Consider the following 25414-nt stretch of genomic DNA (forward strand, 5'->3'; position numbering starts at 1 on the left):
TTTTATTTTCCGCCTTCGGATTATTGTTGTCAAGAACAATATGCGCCGTTTGACACCTCTATCGATATTTTTGGTAGCGTATTAGCAGTCGCCCCCTAACTAGACTTTTACCTTCTAGACTATTACAGAAAATATCTAGATGGTCTAAAGGTTAAATAAAATTCCACCAATTAGAAGCGTGCTATTTACCATCCCTCTAATAAGCTTTACTAATTTATTATTCTCAACCTTTTTTAATTTTTCTATAAAGGCATCATTTTGTACGGCCAAAACTACTGTGCCTCCTTTTTAAGGCTGCCATTAGCACAAAAAAAAAAGAAAAACAAAACACTTCTTGCAAAATATGGCAGCGCTGTGAGTATTTTACTAAAATTTTCTTGGTCGCCATCTGCCAGCAGTCGTTGTAATTAAATAAATCATTTTCGTTATAATTCCATACGCAAATTATCTTTTTTAAGGTGCTACAACTGTATTATACAATTTCAATAACACTTTTACTTCGCTCATTACACTGAATACTTAAAATATTGATAATAGCTATTGCACCTTTTGAGGTCTTCCTTGGTTTGCTCATTGTCTCATTGTGTGCTGTGTTTTTATTTCGTCATTCCTATTTTTGTCAGCAGCCAACGTGCAAATATATACTCGCAGATAACAAAACTTAATAATTATTCAGCATATTATTGACAACAACTATACTCAATGGCACAATCTATTGCTGGTGCTGCCTCATCAGGTAAGAACAAAGAAACTGGTGCAGTCGCTGATATGACTGATGCGGTGGGCAGTAGCACTGGTTTGGGAGTCGTTGTGGATATGGATATGAAACATTGTTTCGAAAATCTTATTGTGATAGATGCAGGTGCTAATTTAACAAATAAAAAATATAGCCGTGATCTGGAATCGGTTATACAAAGAGCAAAAGATGCAGGTAAGACAATGGATAGGCTCTGTAGTATTATGGATAACATATAGCTATTGCCATGTCGATTTCTGTATTAAATGTCTGCACCAAGACATAAACATATGTAATATAGCTATTGTGTTCACATTGAGGTCTTTTTTATGACTTTTTAAGATAAAAATGTTGTGCCCAGTCAATCGTAAATTAGTTGTAAAGGTATGCACATATATGTAAGAATTTACACACCCATTGTCCAACTAATAGGGGTAGTCATAGATTATCTTGTATCGCCCAACGATGTCTATTCGGAACGATTGGACATACAAAGATCGTTTCGCCTTCCGGATCACTGTAGCGTATTTCAGGCCGAGCTTGCGGCTATACAAGAAGCTGTGCACAGCCTTAGGCAGAGGGTAGTCTCTCAGAAGCACATTAACATTTTCTCAGACAGTCAAGCAGCCTTTGACTCTGACAGAACTAATTCTGAAACTGTAATAGGCTGTCGCAGATCAATTAACGTGATGGCTGAACAGTTTATTCTGCATCTGGCATGGATTCCAGGACATAGGGGCATACCAGGTAATAAGATGGCGGATGAGCGGGATTCAAAGGGTTGTGTAGCGCAATATATAGCTTCTCCAACCCAATTGTCAACCTCACCTTCGAGCGGCAAATCCCGTTTCACTAACAGACGAGGCTCTGGCGACCCCAAGCTCCTCATGGAACTTGGGGGTGGGGAGGGAGGGATGGCCTGAAGGTTTAATGTGGCCATATAAATCGTTCCCTAGATGGTCGGGCCAGCACCTTAATGGTGCTGTGTTACCGGAGCGTATCGGATCTGTATCCGACAAAGGACCATCACATCGATAACACTCCCCAAAGCCTTCGGGGAGTAACTAATCGCTACAACAACAACAACAACATGGCGGATGAGCTTACAAAAAGGGTACCTCCCTTCCACTTTCGCCATCCTGGAAGAGGTTGGACATGACACTCTCCACCTGCAAGCTCAAGATAAAGGAGGCTGTACTGATGGAAGCCGAAACCAGATGGAAGCATCAGGACGATTGCAACACGGCGAAACTCATATGGCCGGAATGGAATGAGAAGAGATCGCGAGAGCTTCTCACCCTTCGTAAGAGGGATGATTGGGGCTCCATTTAACTACTATTGTAGAAGCTGCGGCAACGAGGAATTGCCTGAAAGACATCTACTCTGCGAATGTCTAGCTCTCGGTAGAAGAAGGCAACGTTTTATGCGCAAGATGTTTCTCGTAGATCTGACTGATAGAGCTAGGGTAAATACGACGCTTAGTTAGCTTCACAAACTCAAAGAAGTGGTTTGATTAGGAGAGTGTAGGAAGAAATCCGTGTGGTTTCACAATGCGCCTATAAAGGCCTAGGTGTGCCGCTTCTATGCGGACGGCAGCCACTTAAACCTGACTTAACCTAACCTACGGCAACCTAATAAGACCGCAGATATAAAATAAATAAAAAAATTGATATAATCTAACTATATTTATTGTCTTTTTTACATATCTGTAAAAACTCAACATTTGATACAAAACCTTATCTTTATATAGGTGTCCAAAAAATTATGGTTCCAGGTACATCAGTGAAATCTAGCAAAGAAGCCCTACGTCTATCACGTATATATCCCGATATAATTTACTCGACTGCTGGCATACATCCACACGACTCAAAATCGATCATAGAAGAACCAAATACTTGGTTCGAATTTGAACATATTGCGGCATCACTGGAATGCGTCGCTATCGGTCCATGTGGTTTAGATTATCAACGTGACTTCTCCGAGCCTGAAACGCAAAAACTAATTTTTGAAAAACAAATACGTTTAGCTTGTAATTTGAATAAGTCACTCTTGATACATGAACGTTCCGCGCAACAAGATGTACTGGATATACTTGATAAGTATGAAAGTATTTTATAGATTTGTTTGAATATTCATTTTTTATACACACACAGGTTCGAGAATTTACCGCCTATAATCATAAGAGGATTTATGGGCACAACGGAAGATGCAGTTAAATATCTGAATAGAAGATTCTATATTAGTTTAACTGGTTATTTGTGCAAGGTAATACTGGAATAGCCCACAACTCCCTTGTTCATAAAAATATAAAACGTTTATGAACCTTCTTAAAATGACCTCCATACAAATTTCTTTTTGTAGGTTAGGTTTATGAATAAGGGGCGATTCTTCAGTGCGAGTATAAACTAAATGATGGGTAGAAATTAACCCTGCCACTTCGGCCGCTTTTACCCTTATCCTATGCGGCTAATTTTACCAGTTACGAAAATTACAAAAATCTTGGCATATTCTAGTTGCTTTGAACAAAAAAAAAAAAAAAAAGAAACAAAAAAGTGTATCCATGTTAATGTACACGAATTTCTAAAACAATATTAATACTTTTTAACACAAAATTTATGTAGCTCAAATGAGCAGCAAAATTTTATAGCAACACCATTTCAAATAAAAAAAAATAATAAATGTAAGGCGCGATAACCTCCGAAGAGATCTAAGGCCGAGCTTCTCTTCCAATTTGCGTCGTGCTCCTCTTGATTTTTCCCTACAAATTGGCCGGACGGGACCTACATGTTTTATGCCGACTCCGAACGGCATCTGCAAGGCAGATGAGTTTTCACTGAGAGCTTTTCATGGCAGAAATACAATCGGAGCGCTTGCCAGACACTGCCGAGGGGCGACCCCGCTTAGAAAAATTTTCTTCTAATTGAAAAATCTTATTTCTAAAATTTTTGATGTTGCTTTGCCCGGGAGTTGAACCCAGGGCATACGGTGTGATAGGCGGAGCACGCTACCATCACACCACGGTGGCCGCCATTTCACTAGTAAATGATAAAGCGCCACTTAGAAATATCAGTAAATTTTAAATGAAAAACCGTCATATGAAAATGAGAATAGTCAATTGTAAATACGAAGAGTCACTGCGATATGAGAATAGTCATTTGTAAATGAGATAGCTTCAAATGAAAACGCGAAAGCTTAATTTGTATTTGAGAATAGTCAGATGGAACTGAGAGTGTCAGATGGAACTGAGAGAGTCAGATGTAAATGCGAAAGCGTCATATGGAAATGATAATAGTCAGTTGTACGGAAGTCCTGCATTTAGCACTGTGCCCGCTAATGCTGATCCCCGTCGAGACTCTGGGAAAAAGTAGAGTAGAGCAATAGCTGCAATATTTATGTAGATCAATCGGAGGATGGAGCAAAGAGATCAGAAACTGAAGGAAACTGCGAGAGAGCATTCAACGTCGTTTCATGGAAATGCTTCTCACTCCAAGATATCGGTCGACAATTTTCCATATAGTCTTATTATCCTAAGAGGATATGACCGTTGCCACATACATAGCTTATCTTTATTACCATTTTAATATTCTCAATTTCAAATTACATTTTCGCATTTTCATTTAACGCTTTCTCATTTACAAGGGACTGTTCTCATTTCTATATGATGCTTTCGCATTTACAATTGACTAATCTCATTTCCATATGCCGGTTTCACATTTACAATTGACTATTCTCATTTACAATTGTCATGGCCTAGAAGGTTTAATGAGGTTGTTGTTTTTGTTGTTGTTGTTGTGGCGATAAGGTTGCTCCCCGAAGGCTTTGGGGAGTGTTATCGATGTGATGGTCCTTTGCCGGATACAGATCCGGTACGCTCCGGTACCACAGCACCATTAAGGCGCTAGCCCGACATTCTCGGGAACGATTTATGTGGCCACATTAAACCTTCAGGACATCCCCTCCCTCCCCAACCCCAAGTTCCAGCAGGAACTTAGGGTCGCCAGAGCCTCGTCTGTTAGTGAAACAGGATTCGACGCGGCTAGTTGAGGTTGACAATTGGGCTGGAGAAGCTATATATAGCGCTGCCAACCTGAGGGTTGCGCTACACAGCCCCTTGAATCTGGTATTTTAGTCGCCTCTTACGACAATCATACCTACCGCGGGTATATTCTGACCCCCTAACCCGCTGGGGTTTAATGTGGTTATATTAATCGTTCCCGAGATGGGCAGGCTAGTACTCTTATGGTGCTTTGTTGCCGGAGTGTACCGTATCTGTCTCCGGCAAAGGACCATCAACATCGATAACACTCCCCAAAACCTTCGGGGAGTGTCTTTATCGTTAATACAATAACAACGCTTTCTCATTTACAATTGGAAATGGTGTAGTCACCTTTAACTTGAGATTAAACTCGCACTTAAAAACCAGGCCTAAGGGGTAAATATACGCACCATCGCGCTTTTATTTTAATATGCTATCTTCAAACTTGAGTCACCTAAAAATGATGGCTAACTTTTATGCTCCGGAGTTATCACCTTAATATTCTAGCCCGACTACTTCGCGAAACGATTTGATATGACCACCACGAATAACGTATTAAACTAGTACCTCTTTCATAACAGGACAAATCAGATAGTGGAGTACGTAAACTCTTAGAAAATGGAACACTTCCTATTGATAGACTGCTCGTTGAAACGGATTCGCCATTCATGTATCCAAATACAAGAGCTTCCAAGTTACCGCAACATGTTAAGACTGGAATAACAGAACGCTCACTTTTATACTTGCATAGGTGAGTAGGTCAGCTTGTGGCCTTTGTATATATCTCAAACACCCGTATACATAAACATGTATATATAGTTAACTTTATAGGTGCTAACCAACAGATTTTTCATACTGCGTTTTTCACTGATTTTGGTATGATATAGGTATTAAAACACACCCGCAGCAAATATTAGAAAGAGTTAAAACGTCTAAGAACTGAGTTATGCCGTTTTTGAAAGGCTGCATCTGCATGTAGTGAATGTAAAAAAAAATTATTTTGCTTCTTCTAAGAATTTTCAAATTTGTTGGTTAGGCACTTTGAGAACTAAGCTAACAATCTGTATAATTCTTAATTTTTCTTGCTTTTCAGATATTGCACTTTTCAACGTAATGAGCCCTGTAGTTTACCTGCCATAGTAGAAATGATAGCTGCATTCATGAATAAGACCCCAGATGAAGTAGCTTTAGCCACTGCATTCAATGCATTAAAACTCTTTGGGTTATCCTAAAATATCAATGACTGTGATGACACTTTTCTAGACTGCTTTGGTTGAGAGCTTAAAGCATCTAAAAATTAAAGATGAATGAAGAAGCACTCGACTTACATTATTAAACAACCATATAAGCAAATAATTCATTGTTAAGAAATTAGAAAAAAAGCAAGTGCCAAATTTTTTATAAATACACGCAATATGTGGTCATAAATCATCATTATACATACATTTATCAAGCTATTATTAACGCAATGATTTGCAAGACTTCGAAAGTGCCTTAAGAAATGTGCGAAAATCAAACTATTGTTGTGAGGAAAACTGCACCAAAACGACCAAGAAAGAACTATACGCCATAACCAGCAAATATTTATCGAAAACGATTTAATTATTATTTTTTGTTCATTATTTATTAACAACGACGTGTTTTTTCGAACACATGCAAGTCCTTTATATACTCATTAAGCAGCCAAATTTATGAATCGTTTAAATTGCGTGTGTATTGCATAAATACATATGTATATCGCTTCCTATGAAAATAAAACTAAAAAAAGGAAAAGGCAAATTAATATTGGACTGAAAAACGGAATGTGAATCAAGAGTAAAAGGTGTACCAAAAATGTATTTGATCTTAGTGAATCTATACATATGTATATGAACTTGTACTTTAAGCTCCGTCCAATGGCGTTTTTATTTGACCAATAAAACATTATACACAATTAACACAATACATCGACATTAGCACCACCCTTGTATGCCTATATGCCATTAAAATTAAATTAATATGCAATCATTGTTGAATTAAAACGTAAAAACGCATAACAAGAGTGCTTTTCGGTACTTTTAAAAAACAGAAGAAGCCAATTTTGAGTCAAGGTGCAGCTGACTTAACACCCTAGTTTTATGTATGTATATTTGTTTTTTTAGTATTTCATAAGTTATTTTTTTACGCCTTTAACTTGTAAATATTTATTATTGATATTGTTCGTTATTTGTTTTGTGCTGCTGCGAAATGTTTTTATGGATAATGATATACGATACAGACACGCATCTACATACATATATATGCAAATTTTAGTCATATTTAGCTTTTAAGCCAGAGGTTACGCGCATAGAAACACAGAAAATGTGATCATTTTTCATTACGGTACTCTATTGTTATTTATACATACATACATATCCGCATATACATATATAGCATAGAAGATTTACATAAATAAATAAACTCAAAATTTGTTTGAATAATTTTAAAACAGTTGTTTTAATAAATTTTTTTTCTTAAATATGTAAATGTAAGTATGTGGGCCAATCCATGTTCCTTCAACGAAGTTCGTTCTTTTTTTTTCAGAAGAATTTAACAATTGAATAGGCGGCTCGAAGTGTTTGGAAGCGCCAATCATAATTGTGCAGCAACGCGAAATAAAAATCTTTTATTATGGAATAGATCAAAGCTTTTTTTATATATATTTTTTTTTTTTTTCGTTTATCATAAACTATAATACATGTAGTTTAGCCCTTTCAATTATTGGAAGAGTTCTATTTTTGAAATCATATTATTCGGTCAGTGGTGGGATTCTTGTTCTGTGAAAAGATGAATTGAAAACAAAATTTATTAAAATATACGAATTTTTTTCATTATTTCATCGTTTCACAGAACAAGAATCCTCCAACCCACCCTCCCAATGAAAAAGGTTAAGCACAATTTTTTTTTATATACAAATTGCTAAAACAAATATATTAAATTTAATTTTTACCAATTTAATTTTAAAACCTTTTATACATATGTATATCGAAAAAAAACTGCAAAGTAGTAACAAATATTATTTTTTTGTTGAATTATTTTAAGAAATTATTTTAAGATAAAACCTAAGAAAAATAGTTGGTATTTTAAAAAACAACAAAAAGATCATTTTGTTTTTTTCTAATCTAACGTACAAAATAGTAATTTTTTCTAACATTAACTTCATAAAGAAAATAACAAACCCAATTTTTATACTCAGTTGAGCAGAGCTCACAGAGTATATTAAGTTTGATTGGATAACGGTTGGTTGTACATATATAAAGGAATCGAGATACATATAGACTTCCATATATCAAAATAATCAGGATCGAAAAAAAATTTGATTGAGCCATGTCCGTCCGTCCGTCCGTCCGTCCGTCCGTCCGTCCGTTAACACGATAACTTGAGTAAATTTTGAGGTATCTTGATGAAATTTGGTATGTAGGTTCCTGAGCACTCATCTCAGATCGCTATTTAAAATGAACGATATCAGACTATAACCACGCCCACTTTTTCGATATCGAAAATTTCGAAAAACCGAAAAGTGCGATAATTCATTACAAAAGACCGATAAAGCGACGAAACTTGGTAGATGAGTTGAACTTATGACGCAGAATAGAAAATTAGTGAAATTTTGGACAATGGGCGTGGCACCGCCCAATTTTAAAAGAAGGTAATTTAAAACTTTTGCAAGGTGTAATTTGGCAGTCGTTGAAGATATCATGATGAAATTTGTCAGGAACGTTACTACTATTACTATATGTACGCTTAATAAAAATTAGCAAAATCGGGGAATTTTAAAAAAAATTTTTTTTTAAAGTAAAATTTTTACAAAAAATTTAATATCTTTACAGTATATAAGTAAATTCTGTCAACATTCAACTCCAGTAATGATATGGTGCAACAAAATACAAAAATAAAAGAAAATTTCAAAATCGGCGTGGCTCCGCCCTTTTTCATTTAATTTGTCTAGGATACTTTTAACGCCATAAGTCGAACAAAAATTAACCAATCCTTTTGAAATTTGGTAGGGGAGTAGATTTTACGACGTTAACTGTTTTCTGTGAAAAAGGGCGAAATCGGTTGAAGCCACGCCCAGTTTTTATACACAGTCCACCGTCTGTCCTTCCGCTCGGCCGTTAACACAATAACTTGAGCAAAAATCGATATATCTTTACTAAACTTAGCACACGTACTTATCTGAACTCACTTTATCTCGATATAAAAAATGGCCGAAATCCGACCATAACCACGCCCACTTTATCGATATCGAAAATTACGAAAAATAAAAAAATGCCATAATTCTATACCAAATACGAAAAAAGGGATGAAACATTGTAACTGGATTGGTTTATTGACGCAAAATATAACTTTGGAAAAAACTTTGTAAAATGGGTGTGACGCCTACCATATTAAGTAGAAGAAAATGAAAAAGTTCTACAAGGCGAAATCAACAGCCCTTGGAATCTTGGCAGGAATACTGTTAGTGGTATTCCATATATAAATAAATTAGCAGTACCCGACAGATGATTTTCTGGATCACCTGGTCCACATTTTGGTCGATATCCCGAGAACGCCTTCACATATACATCTAAGGGCCACTCGCTTTTAAAACCCTCATTAATACCTTTAATTTGATATCCATATCGTACAAACACATTCTAGAGTCACCCCTGGCCCACCCTAATGGCGATATCTCGAAAAGGCGTCCACCTATAGACCTAATGCCCACTCCCTATTAAAATGCTCAGTAACACCTTTCGTTTGATACCCATATCGTACAAATATTCTAGAGTCACCCCTGGCCCACCCTAATAGCGATATCTCGAAAAGGCGTCCACCTATAGACCTAATGCCCACTCCCTATTAAAATGCTCAGTAACACCTTTCGTTTGATACCCATATCGTACAAACATTCTAGAGCCACCCCTGGCCCACCCTAATGGCGGTATCTCGAAAAGGCGTCCACCTATTGAACTAAGGATTACTCCCTTTTAAAATACTCATTACCACCTTTCATTTGATACCCATATCGTACAAACACATTCTAGAGTCACCTCTGGCCCACCCTAATGGCGATATCTCGAAAAGGCGTCCACCTATAGACCTAATGCCCACTCCCTATTAAAATGCTCAGTAACACCTTTCGTTTGATACCCATATCGTACAAACATTCTAGAGCCACCCCTGGCCCACCCTAATGGCGGTATCTCGAAAAGGCGTCCACCTATTGAACTAAGGATTACTCCCTTTTAAAATACTCATTACCACCTTTCATTTGATACCCATATCGTACAAACACATTCTAGAGTCACCTCTGGCCCACCCTAATGGCGATATCTCGAAAAGGCGTCCACCTATAGACCTAATGCCCACTCCCTATTAAAATGCTCAGTAACACCTTTCGTTTGATACCCATATCGTACAAATATTCTAGAGTCACCCCTGGCCCACCCTAATAGCGATATCTCGAAAAGGCGTCCACCTATAGACCTAATGCCCACTCCCTATTAAAATGCTCAGTAACACCTTTCGTTTGATACCCATATCGTACAAACATTCTAGAGTCACCCTTGGTCCACCTTTATGGCGATATCTCGAAAAGGCGACCACCTATTGAACTAAGGATTACTCCCTTTTAAAATACTCATTACCACCTTTCATTTGATACCCATATCGTACAAACACATTCTAGAGTCACCTCTGGCCCACCCTAATGGCGATATCTCGAAAAGGCGTCCACCTATAGACCTAATGCCCACTCCCTCTTAAAATGCTCAGTAACACCTTTCGTTTGATACCCATATCGTACAAACATTCTAGAGTCACCCCTGGCCCACCATAATGGCGATTTCTCGAAAAGGCGTCCACCTATAGACCTAATGCCCACTCCCTCTTAAAATGCTCAGTAACACCTTTCGTTTGATACCCATATCGTACAGACACATTCTAGAGTCACCCCTGCCCACCCTAATGACGATATCTCGAAAAGGCGTCCACCTATAGACCTCATGCCCACTTCCTCTTAAAATGCTCAGTAACACCTTTCGTTTGATACCCATATCGTACAAACATTCTAGAGTCACCCCTGGCCCACCCTAATGGCGGTATCTCGAAAAGGCGTCCACCTATAGACCTAATGCCCACTCCCTATTAAAATGCTCAGTAACACCTTTCGTTTGATACCCATATCGTACAAACATTCTAGAGTCACCCCTGGCCCACCCTAATAGCGATATCTCGAAAAGGCGTCCACCTATAGACCTAATGCCCACTCCCTATTAAAATGCTCAGTAACACCTTTCGTTTGATACCCATATCGTACAAACATTCTAGAGTCACCCCTGGCCCACCCTAATGGCGGTATCTCGAAAAGGCGTCCACCTATAGACCTAATGCCCACTCCCTATTAAAATGCTCAGTAACACCTTTCGTTTGATACCCATATCGTACAAACATTCTAGAGTCACCCCTGGCCCACCCTAATAGCGATATCTCGAAAAGGCGTCCACCTATAGACCTAATGCCCACTCCCTATTAAAATGCTCAGTAACACCTTTCGTTTGATACCCATATCGTACAAACATTCTAGAGTCACCCCTGGCCCACCCTAATGGCGGTATCTCGAAAAGGCGTCCACCTATAGACCTAATGCCCACTCCCTATTAAAATGCTCAGTAACACCTTTCGTTTGATACCCATATCGTACAAACACATTCTAGAGTCACCCCTGCCTACCCTAATGACGATATCTCGAAAAGGCGTCCACCTATAGACCTCATGCCCACTCCCTCTTAAAATGCTCAGTAACACCTTTCGTTTGATACCCATATCGTACAAACAATCTAGAGTCACCCCTGGCCCACCCTAATGGCGGTATCTCGAAAAGGCGTCCACCTATAGACCTAATGTCCACTCCCTCTTAAAATGCTCAGTAACACCTTTCGTTTCATACCCATATCGTACAAACATTCTAGAGTCACCCCTGGCCCACCTTAATGGCGATATCTCGAAAAGGCGTCCACCTATAGACCTAATGCCCACTCTCTCTTGAAATGCTCAGTAACACCTTTCGTTTGATACCCATATCGTACAAACATTCTAGAGCCACCCTTGGTCCACCTTTATGGCGATATCTCGAAAAGGCGACCACCTATTGAACTAAGGATTACTCCCTTTTAAAATACTCATTACCACCTTTCATTTGATACCCATATCGTACAAACACATTCTAGAGTCACCTCTAGCCCACCCTAATGGCGATATCTCGAAAAGGCGTCCACCTATAGACCTAATGCCCACTCCCTCTTAAAATGCTCAGTAACACCTTTCGTTTGATACCCATATCGTACAAACATTCTAGAGCCACCCCTGGCCCACCCTAATGGCGATTTCTCGAAAAGGCGTCCACCTATAGACCTAATGCCCACTCCCTCTTAAAATGCTCAGTAACACCTTTCGTTTGATACCCATATCGTACAAACACATTCTAGAGTCACCCCTGCCCACCCTAATGACGATTTCTCGAAAAGGCGTCCACCTATAGACCTCATGCCCACTCCCTCTTAAAATGCTCAGTAACACCTTTCGTTTGATATGGCGATATCTCGAAACGGCGTCGACCTATGGAACTAAGGATCACTCCTTTTCAAAATACTCATTAACAGCTTTCATTCGATACCCATATCGTACAAACATATTCTAGAGTCACCCCTGGTCCACCTTTATGGCGATTTCTCGAAAAGGCGTTCACCTATAGAACTAAAGCCCATTCCCTTTTAAAATACTCATTACCACCTTTCATTTGATACCCATATCGTACAAACACATTCTAGAGTCACCCCTAGTCCACCTTAATGGCGATATCTCGAAAAGGCGTCCACCGATAGACCTAAGGCCCACTCCCTCTTAAAATGCTCAGTAACACCTTTCATTTGATACCCATATCGTACAAACAAATTCTAGAGTCAGCCTTGGTCCACCTTTATGGCGATATCCCTAAATGGCGTCCATCAATAGAACTATGGCCTACTCTCTCTTAAAATACTCTTTAATACCTTCCATTTGATACACATGTCATACAACCACATTCCAGGGTTACCCTAGGTCCATTTTCCTACATGGTGATTTCCCTTATTTTGTCTCCATAGCTCTCAACTGAGTATGTAATGTTCGGTTGCACCCGAACTTAGCCTTCCTTACTTGTTTATATTAAGTTTATTTTTTCAATATTTGCTCAAAAATTAATACTTTCTCCTTTAAAATATTTAATGAAGTATTAAGTAAATATGATCAAAGGAGGTATCGTGTCAAAGTGTTGTGGAATTTACTTAGAAGGACTCATGCATTATAAAACAATAATAATGTCTCATAAAAATTTCTTTGGTATAGCCTGTAGTAACTAGTATTCGCAATATATGAACCGCTTTTTGTTGCTTTTGTTATATTCTTAGAGAGTGTAATAATACTTATAATAAGACTGATATGAGTATACGACAATTGAACAGAAGTAGTATATGCAAATAGTGTTTGTTACACCCGATAGTTTTGGCCTCAAAACGGGCATATTTCAGAATTCGTTTTAAAAACGTATAACGTCGATAAAATATTGTTGTATACAATGGCATTTAAATTGAATTAAATTTTGATATAAAGATTTCACAAAATGAATTCTTGGATGCTGATGCATTTTGCTTTAGATTTTGTTTACTGTACAAATTAAATGTATAATATTTAAAATAAAGCGATTCTCGTATAAAGCTTATACTCGTTTACTATGTTTTTATTATTCAAGAAAAGCGTAGAATGTTTTTGGTATCCTCGCACTTTTCCAATTGATTCAAATTATCCCACCACTCTTTCAGCTTATGTTGTAAAATCAATTTAAACCATGGTGTCAATGGAGCATTGAAATTCTTAACAATTTCATCAATTTCACTTCGTTTGACATAGCGCACTTCGCTTACTTCATTCTCATTTGGATTAAGATCGACATCGTTTTGTAGGAGTAGTATATAATCGATTTCATGTTCCCCCCATACTCCATCACCCTTATCTTTGTAATGTATACGAGTTAAATAGTGAAAATTTTCTGGTTGCACTTGTGCTGTTGGTATACCAAGCTCAATATTCAAACGTCGCTGTGCCGCTCTACGTACACCAATGGCATTTGCCTCTTCACGTTCTAATTCAATATCATGTAATGGATGACTGCAGCAAGCATTCGTATAGGTGTCGGGAAATGTGATCTAACATGCAAAGATAGGCACATACATATTTACATTTATATACATGCAGGTAGGAATCTGGTAAAATTAGAAACTACATTTAAATAGCAAAACATACCTTATGTAGCGAACGCTTTTGCACCAGCATCTCTCCCTTGGAATTGAACAGGAATACGCTAAAGGCACGATGTAATTTCACTTCACCCGTCACCTGATTGACACGGTGGCAATCTTCTTTACTGCTGAAGCCAATGGCCTTATCATTCACATCTACTAATATGCAGTTCTCCTTTAATGCCATTGCTTGTTGGGCGTCGTGTACCCCAGTCATGGTGCTTGATTGTGGTGTTGCCGCTGCTGCTGTTGCCAGGGAACTAGTGAAGTTTCTTCTTTGGATGCAGAATGCCTGCAATCGTATACCGTTTAATATTGAAAGTACTTTCATATTGGCTATCAAAAGAGGCTCGTTGTCAATTTAATCTCATACTGTAAAATCTGTTGTATTTATAAACAAATATCACAAACTGGGTTGTATTTTAAAGTGGAGAATTTTACAAGGTTGTCAAATGTTTGTTCAATGAACATCTGTACGCTGTAAACTTAATGCGATTACGTGATGCGATTACGTAAATGCGTTTATCGTAACTGGACAAACATACTTATTACGGATTTTTAAAGTGGTTTTTCATAGCGAAAACTTCTCAGTGATAAAAAAGTGTCAAAAGGGGTGATTTGGAATCAGAACTACAATTCCGAAAACGGAAATCAAGAGATATTTGTCAAAGAAGTTGAAAATTGGCATGTGGTCATTTTAATTTGTTACACACAGAAAAAAATTGTGCAGGAAAATAATTTGCGCGTATATAAAATTGATCTCAGACCAGTGTTGAACCCACCAAGAAAGGTGTTTTTTGCAAAAATACTATGTATTCCATCCCCCGTTTGGAGTTACACGTTGTCACTTTTCGGTTTTTTGGGAATAACTTTTGCCATAAATTAATTTTTTTAATTCCCGTTTTCGGGTTCGTGGATCAAGGACGCGTCTTTTAACATCTTTCCCGACATTTTTGGACGATAATTGGCACTTGTGAGCTAAAGTAAGAATTACCGGGAAATGAATAGTATTTTTTAAATTTTTTCAATATGTCTTGTGTTCATTAAATTTGGAGACCGCGTTTTACTAAAGCGAAATTTATCTGTTCTGCGGAATTACTTGATATTATTCATTGTATATTTACCTGTAACGTAATGTCGCCTGAAGTACTATTCACTACGTTAGCAATCTTGATATTACCTGACCTTTTAACAGTTTATACGTGCTGACCATAGTGTACAAGTACAAGTGTGTTGACTTCTTTCTGACAGGCACTCGCTTAATGCGGCAGTTACCCACCGACGTGTGCCGTACGTAAGGACGTTTGTCGTACGAAGCACGTTTGACCGAACTCTCAAGCCCGTAGGAATCAATGTGTGCGTCTGTGTACATGTACATAACATATTTGTGTGTGTATTGCATGGCGCAACGATACAAGGTGGCAGCATGGGACAACTGATTTTAAGCTTTTTTTATTTGATTTGATACATCAACTTTCGGCGTACTACGATTTTGACATTTGTCCATCGAATTTACAAAAACAAAATACACGAAACGTTTATATATGTTTGTAGGTATGTCACCATGCTGCCACCTTGTATCGTTCCGCTATGGTGTATTGTATACAGATAAGCACTGTTGCCATTGGCCATTTTGCATGTATGCTTATGGAAACATCAACTTTTTCCAATTTAGTTTTTGATATTGTAAAAGGCCGGAATACATATTAAATAAGTATAAATAGATAAAATATTTATAATCAGCACTTTTACATAATTATTTCGAATTATTTTCACAATTTTTCAAACTTTAATTAGGCGTTTTTGCATAAAATTGCAAACGGTCAAAAATTAGCGTACAAAAGTTTACTAGGCAACTCTGTCTAGTGAGAGAGCGATCAGCTGACACGTTCTTACGGAAAAAATCAAAATTGTTTTGATTTCTACGTTCCGGGCTACGTACGTACGGGCGTTGCACGTCGGTGAGTTTTCGTTTACATTGCACACTCATAAGATAGGTCGTGTCAGCTGACACGTTTTTGGTACGTACGCTCGTGAGTAACTGCCGCATAAGTGGGCATAACGGGAAAATCTGGGTTGCCATTGTTGTTTCGGTTGAAAAAGGTCAATTAGGGTCATGGTTCAACTATATACAGGTTGGCTCATCTGTAAAGCAACAAAATATGTCTGTTCAAATTGTCAAAATCTGTGTATTGGGGTTGGTGCGAATGGTATGGAATGGAAACATAAAACTTAGCAGTTTTTGTATGTGTAAGTAAAATGTTGCCAATGTGTTGGTTTCATTTTGAGTTTGCCATCTCCTTTTGACAATCCCTTCGACCATGCAATGACATAAATAAAATCAGCTGATGAGATGAGCCAACCTGTACATAATTGAACCATGATTAGGGTTCTGTGCAGAGACGTAAAAGATTGAAACAGGGTTTATGTAGTCACAAAAGTGTTGCTCCTGTTCCACAGCATTTTAATTTTATAGCATGGCGAAAAGTGTTCAGTTCAGAGTTATTGATTTTCATTAAAAGTTAAATTTATTACGGAGGGTTACTCCTTTAATTGTAAAAAAGCAGAGAAAACGTAGAGTTTTTCAAATTATTGTGAAAAACTTTTTAATTTGAATTTCTGTACCCAAGTTCACTATGAAAACTAAAAAATGTACACTTATTGAAAATTCATTTGCACACACAATTTACACTTTGAATTTAATTGTGTTTTTATGGACAAAATTTTGAAACTAAAAACAAAATTTTTATTTGTCAGAAAAAATAAAGAAAAAACTGCCTAATGTCAAAAGATCCTATCGAAATACAAACTGGCTTGTTTGTTTTTATGAACTACGTTGAATTTTTCTTGTATTTCGTTAGTTTTTTCAAATATAGTTCACATATTTTCACCAGTATTGAAATCTTATTGGTTCCCTCGACGAAAAATATAAGAGAAAATACAAGAAAAATACATAGAAAATAAAGTAGCGTCATATAGGAGTTTGATTTGTTTGCAATTACAGCACCATTATATTTGCAGAAGGCTTTCACAGCTACTACAGCGTGCCTACGCTAAACTATATTTCAAAAAATAACGAAATACAAGAAAAATACAACCTTTCATTAAAAACAAGCGAGCCAGTTTGTTTTTCGATAGGTTTTTTGACATTCGGCCGTTTTTTCTTTATTTTTTTCAGACAAATGAAAGTTGTTTTTTTTTAGTTTGAAAATTTGGTGCATAAAACCACAATTAGAGTCAAGTTTCTTGTGAAAAAAGTGAACCATTAGAGAAAGAAATAATTTGCGCGTGTTATTTGCATTGTTTTATTGTTAAAAATGTTAATGTAAAAATAAAATGTAAAACATAAACAAAAACATGACAAACTCGCTAATTATGGGGGAATAGTGGCCACGCTTTTTCATGATAGAAATTTTTTTTGTGTTTTGAAGTTCCGATAAAGTTTCGTTAGTTTTTTTAGCTTGAAATCCAAGCAAAAATAAAGTAGTGTTATATATGCTTTTGAAGTGACCAAAGCGTTTTATATAATTTTGCCCTTATGCATTTGTGTAAACAGCCTTAGAAGTAAAATTTTTCCATGTAACACGTGTGGCGCTTTATATTTTGACTCTAATTTAAATAAATTTAGCTTTCCGTATGTTTCCGCATTGTTGCAGGCTACAAATGTAGTATTCTTCTTTCCGCGGAAATATATGCAACTATTACATCTATAAATAGTACTGTTATGGATACGCATTTACAAGGGAGCAGTAAGGAAGGCGGTCGGCATGATGTGTTGGTGCACAGTGGCTAGTCATTGTCGGCTGGGGCGGGTCCTTGCCAACCTTACTGTTCCTGCGCCATAAGCAGAAAAAAGTTCCTATCATGCCTATCAAACTAGCAGCTGTCAAAATCAAAATAAACTGACAGAAGCGCAGAGACCGACTCAAAACGCTTATAAATTCAAATCAAAACGACATCCGGTCGAACCGGATGCCACGGACAACCCGTTAACATTCCAAAATTTAAAAATTCAAAAATTCAAAAAAAATTACCGCAAAAAAATTTACCGAACCGGACATGGCCGGTTACCAACGCTGAAAATCGAAAATAAAAAAAAAGCTGAAAATTAAAATACAACAAAAGGGCCGAATATAACTTGGGGGCGCCGCGGGTGTTGTTGCGACGCCCGGTGCATTTATCCCACCCTCAAATAACCATGGCCACCGACGCACCTAATCTTTCGGTGGCCCCTTACCTGTATACCTTAGGTGCCCTCTAAAAGAAAGGAGACCTCAGCATTCCCATTTACAATTTAGATTTATTGACAGTTCATACTAATTAATAACTTATGCATTAAATTTTTAGGATTCTATCGAGAATTTCTAAGTTTCACATGTGATGCTAGAGTTTACGTTTATTCCGAATTACATTTACATCGCATACAATTATTCGGATTCAACTCCTTATATGTCTTACAGCCTAGTGGTTTCGTATATAGTGTAGAAAATGTTTTGAATGTACTAAATATCTTTTGGTTTTTAATTACTAGTGCAATTACATTAAATTCATTTTTATGTATTTCATTTAGTTTGGGGAATTCTTCCTCTTCTTCCTTTTTTTTTTTTTGTGCAAGGGTTCATTCGCGACGTTATTTGAAAATACAAAAAAAACGTCTGAAACGAGTTTATTGTTCCGGGTTCAAAAGGACATCGCTCCCCAACCCCTGTTGCATCTAGGTTATAATTCTCGCAGAAAGGCCTATGTCGCTAATGTGTAATGCATTACCCATTTACATGGCTTTCGCAGGTAAGTATAAAAAAAATTTATGGTTCCGAGTGACACATTCAAATATGTAAGGTATTATATATATACTAGTGACACTATTCTGTAACTCGACTGGAATAAAATTATCTGCAGAACTCACACTTTCATAATTTTGGTTTTCTATTTCTTGACTGTATTGACCTTTCACAAGCTTTACAGAACAATGGTTCTTATTCGCAAGATTGCAGAACGGGTTTTACATTGCACTTATCCGACGGGTCAACAGAGTTAAGAGCACCAAAGTGTCCGAATGCATATACCGTACGTTCGAATCGAGTTACAGAAAGGGGTCTTTAGGTTCATTAAGCGTGCTTGGAATGAATTACAAAAATTTGAAACGATAATCTGTAAGTGACGAATTTTATCACTTCACATAGATACATAATACAATTTCACCGAGTTGGAACGGACTCACCCAGTTTCAAACGTTGTTGTTGTAGTTGGTGTTGGTACTGTTGTTGTTGCTGTTGCTGCTGCTGAACCTGCTGCTGCTAAGTGTGCGTATGTTGCTCAGATGTTGCTGGCTGGCGTTGATGAGGTGTGATTATCGTGCCATTAGGTAGAATGTTATAGGGCAATGCTTGACCATTGGACACCACCCAATATTTGCTCAGCTCGTTTAGATGATGGTTTTGCGTTTGTTGTTGCAATTGTAATTGTTGCAATTGTTGTGTATCATTAATATGTTGCTGTGGTGAATGGCGCTGTGTTTGTTGATATGTCACTCTAGGAGTGGTACGTCTGGCGTCTTGGCATATGACGGTGCCGGGGTCACTGGATATGGTTGGTGCTATTGCAGTTGGTGTGGATGGAAATGACACCGCTAAGCCAACACCACTATTGCTAAGTTGAGGAACCGTGTATATTACGTGGCAATCGTTGGGAATATTCCAACATTCCCGCGCTCCTCGCATACGCGGAGAAGGCAACGCCGATGCCTTCCAATTACTATTTATTAGTATTCACGATGTTCGGGAATTTAGCACGTCCTGAGAGTAGGTTAAAACGGTCTCAACGTGGCCACCGGCTAGCTTACTTCGTTTTTAATTGAATTCACTCATTTCGGAGACAATTTTCGGGTTAAAACGTTAAAATGTAAACTTCCCGTATGTAGCTCCTTAGCCTTTCAAAATTTGGCTATGTATATAAGCACGGCTTTGAGGAATTCCGAAAATACGATGAACATATGTAGAGGAGTGTTTTACGATTGCTATAAACCGCCCAAATTTTGATGGTGAACTATCTGTATTTGAGAACGCGCTCGTCAGTTCCACCAACTATATGTGGATGCACTTAAGTATCCTGTAATTTTTCACTTGACCACTTTTTGGTCACGAGGGTTGTGTGCTCTACCGCTTCAGACCGCCAGCAAAAGGGAAAAAAAGTTTTTTCTTCCTCGGAAACTCGTGGTGGTTTTTTTTCTTCCTTTTTTTTTCTTTTTTTTCCCGTCTTCTAGTGATGGCCGGTCTGTCTGTTCCCTTCTTTTTCGATATTTTTCATCGCAACCCTTTCCACATCGCTAGGTGTGTTCCCGTGAACACGCTCCCAAGTGGGTCGTAGCCGTAGACCGTAGCAGCAGACCGTAACAAACCTGCTTCGCTTTGAAGACCTGACGATGAAGCGAACAGGGAACCGGATCATCTGTGGGAAGCCATTGCCAGGGATCTCCGACGACAAGCAACGTGGGGCACGACTCACCCCTGAGATAAGAGTCTCAAAGTCCTACTACGGAGCTAGCCGGGCAACATAGGTCTGTCAAAAAAAAATTAGGTCAAGTTGGGAATAATTTCTGTTTCCTAGTTATAAGGGCTTTGCGGCAGTTAGACATTTGTTATGGAGAACTCGTCAAAACTCCGAAAGGTTTTAGTGGTTATCGCCCCCACAAAAGGCAAGACAAAAAAAATTTTCGTAGACATTTTGGTAAAGGAGAACTCGTCCAAACTCCGAAAGGCTAGTCCGACCTAAGCGTGGACTGCCAGGGTGTTCACGGTCCTCGGTGAGTACGCGTGTGAACAACCTATGAGGTCAGTGCTCGGGGAGAATACTGGGCGAGATGTCCCCGACCGCCAAAACGCCCAGACAAAAAAAAAGGTCCAATTGGTGGGTGTATAAAAAAAATCAAATTGTAAATTGGCAAAAGAAACGTTTTCTAGTTCATTGCGGGCGAATGTCCGACGCGTGAAAGCGACCTATCAATTTCCCGTTTAGGTCCTCGAGATCATACAATGCGTTACCTATTTTTCGAAGCACGCGACACTTCAGGTATTTGGGTAGGAATTTGGCATTAATGCCCTGTTTAAAATTACTTAAGGCAAAGTTTCTCCGGAAAACTTCCTGACCTTCCTTATAGTTGACGTGTCTAGAGCGCTTGTTATAGGTGGTTACTCCCCTATCTTTGGCCTGATCTAAATTTCTGCGGATCTGCTCACGAATATTAGTCAACTTGTCAGCTCGGCTTACTACCGTAACCTGGTCTTCTCGAAGGCTGCCGAGTTTCCCTAAAATGTTGTACGTTGAGGCATGTTGGACCATGTTTTGGCCATATAATGCAAAGTACGGAGAACACTGAATCGCTGTATGAAAATCACTTCTCAAAACTGATAAAATTTCGGGTATATGCTTATCCCAATTAGTGTGGTCAGGTTTATCCTTCAGGAAAATCCTAATCTTAGAAACAATTTCTCTGTTGACGCGTTCGGATGCGTTCGCTTGGGGAGAATATAGCCCCGTCCTCACGTGCGTCACCCCGGAGTTTGCAAAAAATTGGTTCATTTCCTTCGAGATGAACTGTTTACCATTGTCACTGTGAATAAACTCAGGGACCCCTACAGCCGGAAAAATTTCTGAAGCGAAGTAATTTATAACGTTTACAGTGGTGGCTCTCTGCATGGGCTTTAGCCAAACGTATTTTGAAAAATGGTCTAGTACTATGAAAAGAAATTGATTTCGCCGCTTAGATCTCGGATACGGCCCTAGAAAGTCGCAATACAACCGCTGAAATGGCCTTTCGGATTCAAAGGTACTCCCTATAGGTGGTCTCGACTGCTGATTGGTGGGTTTTACCGTTTTGCAGGTGTCACAACGCTGGACGTAGTCCCTGACGTCCTTAGTCTGCTGCGGCCAGAAGTACTTCTGCCTAACACGTTCTAAGGTTTTCAGCCATCCGCCATGGTAACTCCGGTTAGCGTCATGTGCTAATCTCACTGCTTCCTCAGTCAACCCTTTTGGCAACCATAAACGCCACAGCGAGTCTTCTTCCCCTTCTATCCCCTTACGAAACTTAACTCTTTTGAAAATTACACCGTCCACCACTCGTAAATCCGGAAGTGATTCCTCGTTTTCGGTGACGGTCCGAATTAAGTCTAAATACTCATTGCTGGTAAATTCGGGAGAGACTAAGTCTATTTCTCCGGGTGTGGTAGTGAAAGTTAACTCGTCAACGTCAAAACGCGACAGCGCGTCTGGTACTACATTCAGGGTGCCCTTACGATGTTCCATTCTAAAATCGTATCTTTGCAGTAAGAGTGACCATCTCGCCAACCTCCCGCTCAAGTCTTTTTGTGTCATCAACCACTTGAGACTGGAGTGGTCCGTAACAATCCGAAAAGGTAATCCTTCGACATAGGGTCGGAAACGCTTCACGCTAATTATGGCTGCAAGACATTCCAGCTCGGTTACTGTGTAATTGCGTTGAGCATTATTCAGCTTTTTCGACACGAATGCGATTGGATGCTCAGCGCCATCATCATCGACCTGAAACAATACTCCGCCAACACCTATTTTGGAAGCGTCACATTGTATCACGAATTCCCTTGAAAAGTCTGGTTGGGCCAAGACAGGCGCCGAACTCAAGGCTACTTTTAGTTTTTCGAACGCCTCTATAGCTTCAGGAGTGAGTTTAAACGGGCCTGCTGACTTGCGGAGACAGTCGGTCAAGGGACCTGCCAAGTCCGCAAAACTGGTAATAAATGCTCGGTACCAATTCGCCATGCCCACAAACCTACGCACTTGCCGAGGGGATTTAGGGATCGGGAAGTTTTGTATTGCTTCTACTTTTCCCGGATCCACCTTCAGACACCCGCTGCCTATCAAATACCCTAAGTAGCGTATTTCTTTCTGACAAAATTTACTTTTTTCCACATTTATTGTCAGACCTGCATCTCTCAAACAGTTCGCCACTTCTGCTAGCAATTTTAGATGATCCTCAAAATTAGTGCTACATACCATCAGATCGTCCAGGTAGACAAAGACGTTCTCTCGCAGACGCGAAGGGATCGCCTTGTCCATCAGCCTACTCATAGTCTGCGGTCCATTGCACAGACCAAATGGCATCATCTTGAAGTGGTACAGAGGCCTCCCCGGAACTGCGAATGCTGTTTTTTCCTTCGAGGACTCTGTCAATTTGATCTGGAAGAACGCGTCTTTCAGATCAATGCCACTAATAAAATGCGTATCTTTCAGTCTGCTCAATAAGCCGTTGATATGAGGCAGGGGGTACGAATCCTTCTTAGTCACCGCGTTGACCTTTCTCGAATCTATACACAGCCTGACTTTGCCTGGTTTCCGGACCAGTACTACAGGACTACACCACGGGGAGTTGGATTCTTCTATAACTCCTAACTGTAGTAACCTGTCTAGTTCTCTAAAAGCTTCGGCTTGCCTCGGCGGCGAAAGAGGAAAATGCTTGCTTTTTATAGGCACAGCATCACCGGTGTCGATGTGATGCTCCACTAATTTAGTTTGCCCTAGGCCTAACTTCTCGTACGAAGGAAACGTCTCGATGACTTTTCGCAATTCTGATTTCTGTTTTGGTGACAATTCATGGAGGTTAAGTTCCTCTTCCTTTTCAAGCCTAGTCTCTAAACACTCTACGCTCGGGAATATTTCGGGAGCCAACGCAAATGCTCTCCAAAAATCTACCCCGAAGTATGCTTCTTGGAGCAATGAGGGAACAAGGTAAAAACGAATAATCTTTGTGATATTTTTAAAAGTGACCGGTAGGGATACTGAGCCTAAAATTTTTTGCTTGTTGCCGCCCGCGGTATATACGAACGCATGTAAGGGCTGATATTCGAAGCCGCTATCCTCTAGGAATTCTACTCCATTTTTCCCTAAGATGGAGACGTTGGCTCCCGAGTCTAACAACCCTACAAGAAAACTATTTTTAATTCTAGCCTTTACTAAAGGCCTTTCGTCCTCTGTAAGCGTTAACGTGGTGGCTTGCAGCAGTCTACGCTCCTGTACTCTCCGGTGGTATCTCTTCCTACACTTCAAAATATTGTCCGATACCGGATATTGGTCAAAAATGGTATGTCTCATTTGTTCATACCTATCCTCCCTTTCTTTTAGGGTTGGGAAAAGTTGCGTTTGGCACGCGACATCCCTATGATGGCGTCGCAGGATTTTGATTTGCTCGCCCATCGTGAAAGAGGACGTTCGACTCTCGGATTCAGAACTATTCGAATCGTCAGTACTATCGGGGAAGGTTATTATTACAGTCGAGGGTTCTTCTGCCAGGGTACTACTGCACCTCGGAAGCTCACCACCTCCATGCAGAGATTCGCCCTCTGGTTCAGCGCACGGGACGACGCCTCGAGCACTGGCTGATGTGGGAGCTATGAAGCCGAACGAGGTTCCCCCATCTTCTCGCTCGGGTACTGGTTTCCCTGCCTGCGATGGTCCCTAGGGCATTTAGGAGTGAATACACCCTTATACCCACATTTAAAACAAAAAGGACTTTTTATGGGTTCCTCGCAATATATATAGGAGTGCCCCATTCCCTGGCAATTCCAGCACTGGATTCCTGAGTAGTCCGGTCTTCTGCTGCGTCTATATTCCAGCGCCTCTATCTGGGGATCTATCTCGCCGTCCTCGCCTTCCATCTTCATGTCCGGGGTTGTCACGCGTGCCTCGCTTACATGCCGTCCTGAGTAATTGGCTCCCAGCAGCTTGCTCTCTTTCAGCACTTGTTCACCTCGGCGTGCTACATCGCGCAGATCATGGAGGTTCCTTACGTCCGCATTAAAAAGCATTAGCTTAAGGCTACTGTTGACGTTCCTTTTTATTATGTCAATCAGTAGAAGCTCTGACATCGGCTCCCTTAAGCGCGCGTTCAAGGAGATTATGTCCGCGTGAAACACGTCATAACACTCACTTGCCTTTTGCTTGCGCATGGAGATCTCCATCATGATCTCGTGGTCCGTTTTCAAGGTGCCAAACTCTCTTTTTAAGGAGTAGCACAAAAAGGCATATGTCGCATTTGGGTTTTGTTTTGTGAACAGCCAGTACCATTCTTCGGCTCGTCCCGAAAGGAATAAGTGGAAACTGGCCATTATTTGTTCGTCAGGGCATTGTGTGCGCTCACACAAGGTGTTTAATTTGAAGAGGAAATCGCTTACACTCCCAGTGCCGTCGAATGCGATTTTCCACTCCTGCGGTTTTACTGTTATGCTGCTTGGAGTCGGGTACATTGGCGGTACTACCGATGGCAATGGGTTACGG

The 25414-nt window shown here is 39.5% G+C and overlaps 2 protein-coding genes across 6 annotated transcripts in view; one reads left to right on the top strand and one right to left on the bottom strand.

Annotated features, from left to right (window-relative positions):
• The first annotated feature begins 365 nt into the window (after positions 1-365).
• On the top strand, positions 366-7239 carry LOC137237998 (3'-5' ssDNA/RNA exonuclease TatD). The gene is made up of 5 exons (XM_067762479.1): positions 366-931; positions 2487-2835; positions 2890-3001; positions 5354-5523; positions 5866-7239. The coding sequence occupies exons 1-5, from the start codon at positions 703-705 to the stop codon at positions 6002-6004; spliced, it is 999 nt and encodes a 332-aa protein (XP_067618580.1). The 5' UTR covers positions 366-702; the 3' UTR covers positions 6005-7239.
• The window catches only part of Idi (Isopentenyl-diphosphate delta isomerase), a 30950-nt gene continuing 12421 nt past the window's right edge, over positions 6886-25414 (bottom strand). For 2 of the 5 annotated variants that reach the window (XM_067762482.1, XM_067762480.1), the window contains exons 2-3: positions 14112-14399; positions 6886-14014 (exon numbers count right to left, since the gene is read on the bottom strand). In XM_067762482.1, the coding sequence (XP_067618583.1) occupies positions 13556-14014; positions 14112-14399 (747 nt within the window). In that variant the 3' untranslated portion in view covers positions 6886-13555. Of the gene's footprint in view, positions 14015-14111; positions 14444-15101; positions 15119-15231; positions 15352-25414 lie in introns of those variants that run through there. The other 3 variants (XM_067762481.1, XM_067762484.1, XM_067762485.1) reach the window with 3 other exon arrangements.

The sequence above is a fragment of the Eurosta solidaginis genome, chromosome 1, assembly GCF_040869045.1.
Source record: "Eurosta solidaginis isolate ZX-2024a chromosome 1, ASM4086904v1, whole genome shotgun sequence".
Lineage (NCBI taxonomy): Eukaryota > Metazoa > Arthropoda > Insecta > Diptera > Tephritidae > Eurosta > Eurosta solidaginis.